The following is a 13,524-nucleotide window of genomic DNA, read 5'->3' as shown; positions in this document are numbered from 1 at the left end:
GAAATTGATTCTATCAAATCTATTAATTGATTTGCGGCCAATTTCGATTGATTTGATCTATCTGACAGGATGGAAAATCTAGGTCGATCTGCTGCTGGCAGCAGATCGATGGCCCATAGAGTTGCATTGGTTCTAATGGTCCAATGATGCATTTAGATCGAATTTCCAATAGATTTCATTCTAAAATCTATTGGAAATCTGTTCCTAGTGTGTGGCACACATCAGATAGAATCCTGTCAGATTCGACTTGACATGCATCTGACAGAAATCTATCTGATGGTCGAATCTGCTGCAAATCTATAAGTGTATGGCCACCTTAAATCAAACAGCACCTACTCATTTGAATTCAAAATATATGCGTGCAGTAAAATGTAAAACTGAAAGTAATACAACCCACTAATATTGTTGAAAGGGAGTACTTTACAAAACCTGCAATATTTTGTACCAAGCCAGTTCTAAAATAAGTCATACGACAATTTTCTGAAACATCAAAAATCTGCCTTTTGCTTCACTGAAATGTTATAGACAAAGGCAAACCGTACTCCAGTATTCTACACTTATACTAAAATCACTGGTGGAGGCACCCTTGATGAAATACTACTATTAAATGTTATGTAAGTGTAGATTAATACCTTCTCAGGACAACAAACCATAAGTAATTGAAAATAAATATTTCTTCATGCACATTATACAACGCATTTCACGGGTCCTTGCCCTCTTCTTCGGGCCAATACACAAGTGCCTGTACAGCTTTCGGTCACAAGCGTCATAACATTTAGTAGTAGTATATCATCACAGGGGTATCCACCAATGGTTTTAGTATAGACTAACCCCAAGGGGTTCCTGGTAAAAATGACCTTGGCGCCTCAGAGCAGTCTAGGATGGGTATGGCCAGGAAAGTTGTGTGGTGAAGTCTAATTTTGTTTTCATAAAAGTAATGTCAAATTTATAATCAGGAGTTATTGATGGAGTAATTGGTTACTAAATAGTTGTTTTGGGTTTTGTTAAAGTAAGGATATAACGAAAGATACATATAAAAAAATGTGTAAAAGTGGAGTCAATAAAGGCACAGCGTGGTGGTGTTGTGTATTTTGTTTCTAGAAGACTTCATTTTTTTTAATTTAGGACTCCTATCTTCATCAGCATTTTTTTTTTGCAGACAGGTTTTCTTGTTGATTTCAGCCTTCTGCTCACGGTCACTGCAGTCTGGTTTCTTTCTTGTTGATTTCAGTTAGTGTTCTATAGGGGGACTTATTTGAGTTACTCAACATGGCTAACATGACCATCTGATTTAGCCTGCCACAAGCCCAGCCATATCTGTAAATGGAGGTGGATCAGTGGCAGAAGGAGGGGATAGTTTGAAAAGTTTGAAGAGGATAGGCCTCTTCCAGAGGCTCTTCAAGGAAGACAGATGACTGCAAACAACTCATGGAGAAGACTTCTATCAACAAGAAAGAAGTCAGATTGCAATCAACACAAGTAAAAGGCTGCAAATAACAAAAAAGGAGCCAGGTTACAAACAAAGTGGCTGATTAATATAATGGTCCCAGAGAACCTCAGATACTTCTAAAAACAAAATACCTCAGCATATTGGTCTTTCTTAAAGTGAACTTAAACTGAGAAGGATATGGATTTTTCTTTTTAAAATAATACCGGTTGCCCGACTCTCCTGCTGATCATGTGTCTCTAATACTTTTAGCCACAGCCCCTCAACAAGCATGCAGATCAGGTGCTCTGACTGAAGTCAGACTGGATTAGCTGCATGCTTGTTTCAGGTGTGTGATTCTGCCTCTACTTCAGCTAAAGAGATCAGCCAGACTGGCAGGCAACTGGTATTGTTTAAAAGGAAACTTCCATATCCCTCTCAGTTTAGGTTCCCTTTAACTCCACCTTTAAATACTGTGCAGATGTGTAAGAGGTGTGAGGAAACCCATGCACACATTAGCTGGAGCACGGGAGCTTATTAAATTCAGGGTTATTAGATAGCACCATAAACCCTGGCTCCTTTTACAAAGAACTGGGCCAGAGGTATGTGTGGCCTAAGGAGCCATTGTGTCCTCCAGCAGTGGGTTCAATGCTTTGACTGGAGGAGCTGGCTGGGGGAATAGCTTACTTATTGTTTTCTGTTTTTTAATGGAGTTCGACATCAGTACCATGGAAACTGCTTAAGATGTGGTCACTGATCAAAGTCATCCAGCCACAACACTTTGCTAGCGTTGCTTAGCCATAATTCCCCAGCTAATGGTAGTCGCACACAATGCAATTTTCGGACAGATTTACTGTGAGATTGATTATTTCCAACATATCCGATCTGATTTCTGATCAATTTTTTTTAATCGATTTTCTGTTCACTTTTATGACAAATCGTCAAAAAATCGGACCTGTCAGAAATAATCGATCTGACAGTAAATCTGTCAGAAAATGTCATTGTGTGTACCTAGCATGACGGTTAAGGTATATTCCACGCTGTTTGTTTGCTAGGTGCTGCAGCTTACTGAGAGTTTAATGAATCAATCCCATTATCTCAGTTTGCTTACCTAGTTTATTTGGGAGAGAGAACACAGCCATTCCACAGTTTTTCTATTAGAAACTATAATGCTGGGAATACACCATGAGATTTTTTTGGCAGATAGATGGTTCGATAGATAATTTCCGACAGGTCCAATCTGATTTTCAATAGTTTTTCTGGTCAATTTCTCATAGAAGTGAATGGAAATCGATCAGAAAAACTATTGGACAGGAAATCTGCTCAAAAATCTTATTGTGTATTCCCAGCATTAGGCAGGAATGTCAAAACCTGCTGCCATTCACTGGATACGTTCAGTACAGAAATTCCAGGAAGCCAGGGTACAATTTAAGCTTTGTAGTCAACTTTGGAAATTCATAATTGGCCACAAATTGAAATGGAAAGTGTATAGAAATGTTGTAACAAAAGCGTAATCTCACTTTAAATGCTGCGCCTCTGCAATGAAATGCGCTGCTGGAAAACGGGATTTTCTGCTTCTTGTTATCATGCAAAATACATACTTCATTGGCTGGCCAGAGAACTGACATCAATGTGCAAATGTCAGCCGTGTAACCTGTAATTCATTTTACATTCCCATTTATTATAGTGCAGGGAATACTTACATACAAACCAGCCTTTTGTTATAAGTTGAATGCTGCAGCCCACCAGCTGGGTCCCGATGTGCCTTCATTTCCTCCCCATTAATCTCTACTGATCAGTGTGCTCTGCACAGCATGGCTCCATCATACAAATCCTTTTACCAGCTCATCAAATAGAAATATGCTACATCTTCAGGAGCAAACAGATCCCAGCAGAATCACACTAAGGATGCATACATTGACTGCCGACTCAATCCTCCATTATCCATACCTAGGTCTACAATGTTTCATTCAAATCACTCATTATTAATAATACCGAGTGCAAGAAAGGGAACTTAGAAATGTGTCATTCTGTGCAGACTTATTTTAAAATATTCAGGCAAAAATGAACATTTTAAAGTTAAAAATAATAATAATTATAATGTGTATCTTAAATAAATTATTACAGCTTAAAGAAAACCTGATGTGTGGAAACTCATGTCCGGTTTGATAGTTGTATGTGGTCCGGTGTTTATCATGGAGAAAATCTGAAGACATAACAAAAGTTGTCTAGGTAATACTTTCAATGACTAAGTGTACAAGATTTCCTTGCAAGCTTATGAAACTTTAAAGAGAACCCAAGGCGGGTATTTTAAATCGTAAGAGGACACAGAGGCATGTCATTATGCACAGACATGCCTCTATGTCTCCCTATTGCTGGCTCTAGTCCCCCCCCCCCCCCCCCCCCCCAGTCTGCTGTGCCCCCTGAAAAAATGTCAAGCTAGCGACAATCTGCTTGTCACTAGCCTTCTATATACTTGCAGGCTGTCATTTATTCTGCACTCCCCCGCCTCTGTCCCCGCCGCTGCCCACCTCCATGAGCTTCCTCCAATCGGAAGCTAAGCTGCGACCTATGACTACTGCCCAGGTCACAGCGTAGCTTCCGAGGCGGGGAGCGCAGAATAAATGACAGCCTGCAGGTAAATAGAAGGCTGGCGACAAGCAGATTGTCGCTAGCCTGGCGCTTTTTTCAGGGGGGTGCAGCAGACCCCGGGGGGGGGGAGAACTAGAGGCGGCAATAGAGAGGCACAGAGGTATGTGATTATGCACAAAACATGCCTTTGTGTCCTCTTATGAGTTAAAATACTCGCCTCGGGTTCTCTTTAAGTTACTTCTTCGGGCATTATACAGAACTGGATCAGAATTTCGCACATGCACACTCCACTCTAATATATACACTATATAAGAGTGTGCATATACGTATAAGAAACAGCTTTGTACGATTCTGATCCAGTTCTATATCATGCCTGAAGAAGGAACTTAAAGGGCATCTGCAGTGAGAATATGGAGGCTGCCATATGTATTTACTTTTAAACAATACCAGTTGCCTGGCAGCCCTGCTGATCTATTTGGCTGCAGTAGTGGCTGAACAACACCAGAAACAAGCATGCAGCTACTCTTGTCAGATATGGCAATAATATCAGAAACACCTGATCTGCTGCATGCTTGTTCAGGGTCTAGGCTAAACCTATTAGAGGCAGAGGATCAGCAGGATAGCCAGGCAACTGGTATTGCTTAACCTCCCTGGCGGTAAGCCCGAACTGAGTTCGGGCTATGCCGCCGGGAGGCACCGCTCAGGCCCCGCTGGGCCGATTTGCATAATTTTTTTTTGTTACACGCAGCTAGCACTTTGCTAGCTGCGTGTAACCTCCGATCGCCGCCGCTACCCGCCGATCCGCTGCTATACGCGTCGCCGCAGCCGCCCTCCCCCCAGACCCCGTGCGCTGCCTGGCCAATCAGTGCCAGGCAGCGCCGTGGGGTGGATCGGATTCCCCTTTGACGTCGATGACGTCGGTGACGTCATCCCTCCCCGTCGCCATGACGATGGGGGAAGCCCTCCAAGAGATCCCGTTCTTTGAACGGGATCTCTTGATCTCCGATCGCCGAAGGCGATCGGAGGGGCTGGGGGGATGCCGCTCGGCAGCGGCTATCATGTAGCGAGACATTGTCTCGCTACATGAAAAAGAATTTTTATTTTTTTAAAAAACGTATTTGCTGCCCCCTGGCGGATTTTAATAAACCGCCAGGGAGGTTAAACAGAAATAAATATGGCAGACTCCATAGCCTTCTTGCTACAATTGTCCTTTAACATTTTGAAAACTTGCAAGGAAATCTTGTTCAGTTAGTCGTTAAAGGTATTACCTAAAAACTTTTGTTGTGACTGCAGATTTTCAGGTTAGATACTTACCTAAGAGCAGGGAAGGCTCTGGATACTGTAGAGCCTTGCCGTTTCTCTGTGCTGCCCGTCTTTCCAGCACCACCCCCCATTAAACGTAATTGCTTTGCTAGCGCTTTGAGAGTCCTTCAGGAAGCCTTCAGAAGTACTTGTGTCTAACGACTAGAGCCTGGACTCGCCTATGTGCAGTAGGCATGTACTTATCGTCAGGAGTCTTCAAGGTTGCGAGTACTTCTGAAAGGCTTCCCAAAGACTTCCAAAGCGATATTCAGCCTAGCAGGTCAATGAAGTTTAACGGTGATGGCGTAGGAACAAAGACCAGCACAGAGGAACAGATAAGCGCTATAGTATCCATAGGCAAGTATCTAACCTGAAGCGAGTTTTCTCACTTCGAGTCCACTTTAAGATTAAATGAAACAACTATTAACTGTATATCCTTTAAAATCCTTTAAAATAAAGTTATTTTTTTTTACATTATAATGTTAGCCTGAAATCAGAGGTTCAAGACTTAATAAAAAGCAGCCCTACTACACACAGTTGCCAAATCATCCCTTACTGACAAGTAACCTTCAGAAACCATCGTTAAGCAGCCAGCTACTAAAATATACTTGGGATGATCATCAGATGTAATTTGCAATGTGTGGCAGCAGTCAATACATGTAGTCATAAATTAAAGTGCAGAAGAAAATCCAGAAATCAGGACTCAGCAGGTGGGTAGATGCATGCCAGATTCACACCATATCATAAGACAGAAACATATGAAGTCTGTTCTCTAATGGCACTGTCATTCATACAGTAAATGTCATATAGAGAAATCAATAAATCCACAAATTGGGAGCACTGATTCATATTGTTAGTTGCATCTAGAACCTGTGTATTGACGACCGCACCATGAACAAAGGCTTTTACCATTGAAAACATGTGTTTCTCAGTTCCAACTGAGAACAGCTAAACTGGATCAGCTAATATCAGGGAATGACTGTCACTCGACTGACTGTCACTCGAAAGCTCGTGTTACATAGCTTTTGTAGGCTCCACCGTTCCCTTAGGCCCGGGCCACACTGGCACTAAAAAAAACAGACCATTAGCGGATCGGAACGGATGCTACCGGATACAATGTTAACCATTTACATTTGTCTGTTTGAACAGATCCGTTCCGCACGTTTGGATCAGCAGTAATTTTCTGGATTGACAGATACATTGCATTGATGAAACGGAGCAGCAGAGATGGAAAACTGATGCCTTTAAAAACTTCCACGGATCACTTTTTACACAGATTCGTTTTCCATCTGTGCCAGTGTAGCCTGAACCTTATGGGTTTTAAATTATCGCTCAGGGTCCCAGAAATGTGAATTATTTCTCTAAAGTTATACTTTATCAAGTCATTTAAAGCCCTAGCTCCTAGCATGAACTAATAGCATTGTATGGACTAGTATCATACTTTGTAATGCACAAGGTGTTCTGCTTTGCATGTAAAGCAGTTTTCATTTGTATATTGGCTGACTGGATTTAAAATGCTGACTATGTCAGATAGAGCTTGAACTGTGCTTGACATGTCCAGTGACCTCCCTCTATCCCATCATCACCCACAGGAAGTAGCCCAAAAGGAGCTGGGGGGGGGGGGGGGGGGGCACCAACCGGTCTTATCCTATGAGTACATAGCTGACCATGGTTTCCTACTCTCTGGGGAGAGGGAGAGGGAGAGAGATATGACGGTACACAGAAAAATGTCCAGCTCTGTACTTTGAGCACTGATCTCTGGGTCATGTGACTATCTTTTCCCAAAGGATGTTTTCTGTAACAGCTACATCAAATATGAACATTGTGTGAGTAATTTACAGTCTCCTATTCCTCATTACTTACAGTAAAAAAAAAAAAGAAACAATCGGGGAGACTTAACAGGACTTATAGCTTATTCATAGTTCAACTTATTAAAAAATGTAGTGCATGTACCATGTAGTTATAAGTGACTAAAAGAGTTCACCAAATCCAAGATCTGACTGATTAAACTGTAATGCAGCTACCAGATGCTCAGTATGGATCCCCAAGGTACTGCAAACACCACCCACTCACACAAGGGAACTAGTAAAGGGGGGCTGTGGGCACTCCCATGTACTGAAGGATGAATACATTTAGAAAAGCAAATTATTGGGGAGCAAGGTATATGTTTCTTGCCTCTGTAATGCCTGGTACACACCATAGCCATCAGAAAGCCACGGTGGTGGCTGGATATTGTCATGGTTAAGGGGCCTTTGACACAGGAGACCTGGGTTCGAATCTTGGCTCTGGCTGTTCAGTAAGTCAGCACTTATTCAGTAAGGAGTTCTTTGGGCGAGACTCCACAACACTGCTACTGCCTACTAAATGCGCTCTAGTGGCTGCCTCGCAAGCGCTTTGAGTCCGCCAGGAGAAAAGTGCAATACAAAAAAAGGAATTATTATTGAAAAGAGAATTTCTGACAGATCCAATCTGATTTCCAATTGTTTTTCTGATCGATTTTCCTATCACTTCTATACAAAATCGATCAGAAATACAATCGGAAATCAGATCAGAGCTGTCGGAAATTATGTATTTGATCTATCTGATGGGAAATTGCACATTACCAGGCATAGGTAAGGAGATAATTCCCTGATGTTTCATTAGAATGGGCATAGCATTACAAAGTCTGCTGCCGATGGTAAATATTCCCTAAACTGTCTCCCTGCTGTGCCTTGATGCTCCACAAACAATAGAATGGGCATTTTCTGCTGAGAAGAGACTGCTCAGCACTGGAGCAGGAATGCCCATTGACCAGCATTTCAGAAGATCTGAGACTTTGGGAATCTAGTTACAAATATGACCAGAGAAACAATAATAGCCTATTTGCAACAATAACTATTTAGGAACAGAAGAATTCAATAAAAAAAAAATCATTAATTAGAAATGTTATTCTTGTACAGTAGTAAATATGAAACATGTCTTGATTATAAGCTGTAAGAGCATGTTTACTGTCTCCCCCCACCTGCACATAAGCCCTGCTTTAGACAGATTTATCTTAGCTATGATTAAGGGCAGATTGTAGGCCCGATATGCGTTAGCTATTTCTGTCTTTCTTTTTATTGCACTGTTTTGTGGAATTTTGCAAAAAATGATTTTTTCAGCTTTTTTCTTCTACCTGGTCTGGCTTGCGGATCCTTCGTTGCTTTTACTGTTTATAATCACAAACTTGATATAATCCATATATGTTATGTTTTCTTATCCTTAGGTTCTTCCAAAGATGACATCACATATAGTGAATGAAGTTGATAACATTTTGGGAAACAAGCCATACAGCAAAAAGGACTACAGATCGTAACCCCGTGCATGAGCAGCGGACTGCATGGTTCTACTAGTGCCCTTTATATAATACTGGACGGCTGTGTCATATGGGTTCCCCACTCCAGTACTTGTCATGGCCGGGCATTGCTAACCATTCAACTCCTAAACCAACCTAGAAGCACATAGGAAACTCTACTCTCTCTACCTTTTTCTTAGTATTTACTTACATGCTTGCTGCTTAAGCTGCGATACTAAGAGCTCTGACATGGCAGCAGGGGTTCTAGGACTCTCACTCGGACATATTTTTTTAGGAACCAGTTGTAATATGCAATATGTTTTATTAGGGGACTGTTGTCCTACGATGCCACTGGGCAAAACCCATGATGTATTACAGTGGGATATGGTAGTGTTTAAAGAAAATCTATGCATTGGCCTCACATAGAGATTATTTATATAAGACATACTGAATTGCTCATACATGGAATGTGGTACTTCTGTTCTATTTTCTTTAATGTCACCTAGCACATGATCTACCCCATGGACAGCACCAATCCAGAGAGGGTACTTCCTAAAGACATCGTAAGTCTGCACCTAAGCATGGACATCCGAGACATGTAAAACCCTACCTAAGCATCCTATTTTCTCATTCTACTATTTTATATTTTACTGTGCAGACATAAAAGACTGCCAGATAATGCACATACTGAGCTAGTATGTATTAACGCTAGACAAACAGGGTCACATGTTCTATTCACTATAACAAGAGTTCCAGTATTTGTGATCCTGTAGGCACAATGGGGTAATCCTGTTCGTTTGAATGACAACTGTCGATCAGTCCATTTGGACTGAACGATCCCTTTGGCACCTTATGAAGCAAGTAACAGAGTGCATTGGGGTGTCACAGATGTGTGTCACTGGCATAGAAACAGAGGCCACAGGGCAGCAACTTTCACTAGGCTTTTCAGCGAAGGATTAAGACAAAACGGGGCCCAAGGAAAGGCATTAGCTTTGGCTTCCCATTATAGTCCTTCTGACAAGCTGAGGTGGGAAAGGGGTCAACAAAGTTTGCAGCCTTGACACCCACTAGGCCCTTGGTACCTGACCAGTTTGCCTTGTGGATGGTCCTGCTCTTAGGCTTTTGGTCCTACATTTCCTGGAAGGTTGTGTTACTATGAACAGGTCCCTGCTGCCAAATTTAGTTTCCCTATTTTTTAGATATATTGTATAGTGTGCTTGATGATGTCTGTCTGCTAATAAATATTTACCAGTTTACAATACGGTCTAAGCTTACTGTCACAGGAACAGATACTTTTAATGTACTCCCCGCCGTTGCTACCTGTGACACAGTAAAGACCAGTAATGTTATGGGAGATTCCAGAAATGCCTTGTGCAGTTTGAATAGCTAGACTCATGGACTCAAATAGATGTTGTTTTAATTATCTCAGTCAGTATATTGGCTTCAGAAAGTATTCAGACCTCTTTCATTGTTCTGGGATTTATAGTGTGATATTACAGTCTCTAATCTACATTCAAAACCCCATAATGACAAAGTGAAAACAAAATTTTAGGCAATTTTATAAATGTATTAAAAAGAAAAAATGAAATACATTTAGAATATAAATTCAGACTTAACTCGGTGCAGTTCTTAGCCGAACAACCTTTAAAGCTTCAAGTATTTTTGAGTATAAAGCAACAAGCTCTGCACACCTGGATTAGAGGATTTTATGCCCTTTTTAAGATCTGTCAGGTTAGATGTGCATTACTGGTGGACAGCCATTTTCAGGTCTCTCCAGAGATGTTCAGTAGGGTTCAAGTCAGGGCACTGGCCGGACATGCACAGAGTTGTCCCTAAACTACTCCCCTGTTGTATTCCAGTGTGCTTTGGGTCATTGTCATGTTGGACGGTAAACCTTCGTCCTAGTATGGGATCTTGAGCACTGTGGAACATGTTTTCATTGAGGATGCCTCTGAGCATTAAGCATTCCCTCAACCCTAACCAGTTTCCCAGCCTATGCTGCTGAAAAGCATGCTCACAGGTTGTTGCTGCCACCTCGCTTCACTATTATAGGGATAGTATTGGGCAGGATATGGATGCCTGGTTTCCTCAAGCTATAACATTTAGAATTGAGGCCAAATAGTTCAATCTTGGTTTCATCACTCCAGAGAATCTTGATCCTCACATTCTAGGACTTTGTCCTTTTTTGGTAAAATCCTAATGGGCTTTCACGTGTTTTGCACTGAGGAGAGGCTTAAGTTTTACCACTCTGCCATAAATACCACATTGTTGGGGTACTGCAGGTATGATTGCCATTCTAGAACTTAGTCGCATGTCTTCACAGGATCTCTGGAGCTTAGTCAGAGTGACTGTCAGGTTCTTGGTCACCACTTTTAACAAAGTTCTTATCTTTCCATTGCTCAGTTTGGCTTGGTGACTAGCTCTTAAGAGAACATTTGACAAAGGCATGTGTGCAGAAACATGTTATTCTGTGGCTATGAGACCACTAAATAAACCGAGCTAAAATTGCAAACCCAGATGGAGACCCAGCTTCCTTTATTCTTTGCAAGTGATTGCACACCCTTTTGGGATCCAAGTGTGTGGGTTGTTTGAGAATTTGGACAATCTTCTTGGTGTTAGCTCTTAAGTGAGACCTGGTTGTGCCAAACATCTTCCATTTGAGAATAATGGGGGTCACAGTGCACTTTGTATCCATCAGTACAGCAGATTTTTTTTGTATAGCTTTCCCCAGAACTGTGCTTAGTGAACCTCCGGACTAAAAATCTACTCAGCAGAACTGAAATGGCTTGGTGTTCAACAGTTTCACAACATCAGAATTTTGTTTTTCTTACCAAAGCATCATTTTTAGCTGCATTTTAGCTAAGCTCCACCCATCAAAGAAAACTGCCCGGGTTTTTTTCCCTGATGCTGTGCAAAGCATGATGGGATTTCTTATGTTGTTGTTCACGTTGCCTAGCAACTGGGAGGGGTGATGCACACAGAGGACTATTGGAACTGTGTCTCTTGTTCCGTGTCACCTTCTTTCAACCAAAAAGATGGCTGCCCTCATGAAATCAAACATTTTCCTGTTCTTTTAAAAAGGGGTGGGTAAGAGATTATATTACCTATCTATTTTAATTAACATAACTAATGTAACTTAATAACAGTATGTTTGTTTAGGCTGAAGTTTCTCTTTAAGCAACAGTCCAGATTGAGCTATGCAGGCAGTTCCTTTGACCTCATGTCTTTATTTTGGCTCTGATATCCCATTGTCAATGATGAGGCCTTCTGAAGAGAGGTATGTGCCTTTCCAAATCAAGTCAAATCAATGTGTCCAATGACAAAAAAAAGTGAAGGGGGCCTGAATACAGTCTTAAACCATTATATATTGTCTTAAAACTTATTGCCAAGCTAAAGTGATCAAGTAGTGTTAATATGTGTGGTTCAGTATGTATGGGGAAGTACAAGATTAGTTGGATTGTCTGTTGAATTTGTAATGTGGGCTATCAGGGAAATGGCCAACATCTTCCCAATATCAGTTATTTCTCTGGTCCACCACTTGATTAGACCCAATTCTAATTGCCACTGCTACATTGCTTTGGCAATGCATGTATGATTCTTGGTCATGCCAATAAAGCTATCTTTGAGTTGAGTAATCAAAGCTGCTCCACCCCCCCCCCCCCCCCCCTACCTATCAGTATGACCAACTGAATTGAAAGGAATTGAAAAAAACTCTCATTACATGATGCAAATTTTGTTGAGATAGGACCAGTCAAATGCAGTTACTGGAGATAAACACCCCCCAATTTTCAGCAAGTAATCACTAATGTTGAACAAAAAGTTTAATCCATAAAACGGCAGCTAAGACCTAAAAGGGGTGGGTCTAGTAGAGTTTGCAGTTCCTCAATATGCAGCAGCTTCAACGTAACCCCAGTTCAAAATCTTTCATGACAAAATAAACAGCTCTAAAGGTAACAAAAACTACAATAACTACGGTTTTATTAGTATTTTTTGTTATTTAATTGAGAAGTTTTATCTTAGAATCACAATTGAAATACAAAACGAGCTAGACTAGAATGCAGGCTCTCCATCTTGTTGTTCTACAGAGCAATATTTTAATTATTGATTATTTTAAGACCGTCACAAATTAGCTAAATTAGACAAATTCAAGGATATTGGTTGAATTTTCTTTTATCCCCAGAATTAATCAATATTATTTGATAATTTCACATGGCAAAATGGATTGGGTCTATAATGAAGAAGGTAATGATTTGGAAGATCTCAGTATGATCTGCAGGTTGTCGTACACAGCAGAAGAACCATGTGATTCCAGTCACACAGCTGCAGTATGGTGCATTGACCGATCAGGACAGCCCATTGTCTGGCTATGTATGGCCAGCTTTCCACCTTACATTAATGTTTTCTCTATCCTTTCTTTACACTTCATGGCTGGATTATTGTATACATTTACTGGCTTTATGAAGACACAAAATGTTCTCAATTTTGATATTTTTTCTTTTATGTATTTAATCTGTAAAATTCAAGAGAATTTGGATGTATTAACTAATGTAAAGATAACAGTATGGTATTTTTGATCATGTATATTTTATAAGAGAAGGCAGTTGGTGTAATTTCTAAGTAAAATATGTTTGCTGGAAAAAATTAATTGTTTATTTTATTCAAGCACTTTTACTGTTAAACAGTTGTGGAATATATATTCAGTGCCACAGAATATGTTGGCGCTTTATAAATCAATAATAATAATAATAATAATAATATGTTGATTACACATTTCCTACAGCTCAAAGGCCTGGTGCACACCAGAGGAATTTTTCTGAGCGTTTTGAGTTTTTAAATCTGCTGCTAATGTTATCCTATGTGTCTGTGCACACTGGAGCAATGAGGTTTTGTA

The 13,524-nt window shown here is 40.7% G+C and overlaps 1 protein-coding gene across 4 annotated transcripts in view; it reads left to right on the top strand.

Moving 5' to 3' along the window:
- The window catches only part of KCNAB1 (potassium voltage-gated channel subfamily A regulatory beta subunit 1), a 555,572-nt gene extending 542,338 nt beyond the window's left edge, over window positions 1-13,234 (top strand). For all 4 annotated transcript variants that reach the window (XM_068280851.1, XM_068280852.1, XM_068280853.1 and 1 more), the window contains exon 14: window positions 8,565-13,234. In XM_068280851.1, the coding sequence (XP_068136952.1) occupies window positions 8,565-8,654 (90 nt within the window). In that variant the 3' untranslated portion in view covers window positions 8,655-13,234. The remainder of the gene's footprint in view (window positions 1-8,564) is intronic.
- Window positions 13,235-13,524: the final 290 nt, after the last annotated feature.

The sequence above is a fragment of the Hyperolius riggenbachi genome, chromosome 4 (assembly GCF_040937935.1).
Source record: "Hyperolius riggenbachi isolate aHypRig1 chromosome 4, aHypRig1.pri, whole genome shotgun sequence".
NCBI lineage: Eukaryota > Metazoa > Chordata > Amphibia > Anura > Hyperoliidae > Hyperolius > Hyperolius riggenbachi.
Note: the sequence above shows the minus strand (reverse complement) of the source record. Positions and strands in the feature narration are given on the sequence as shown.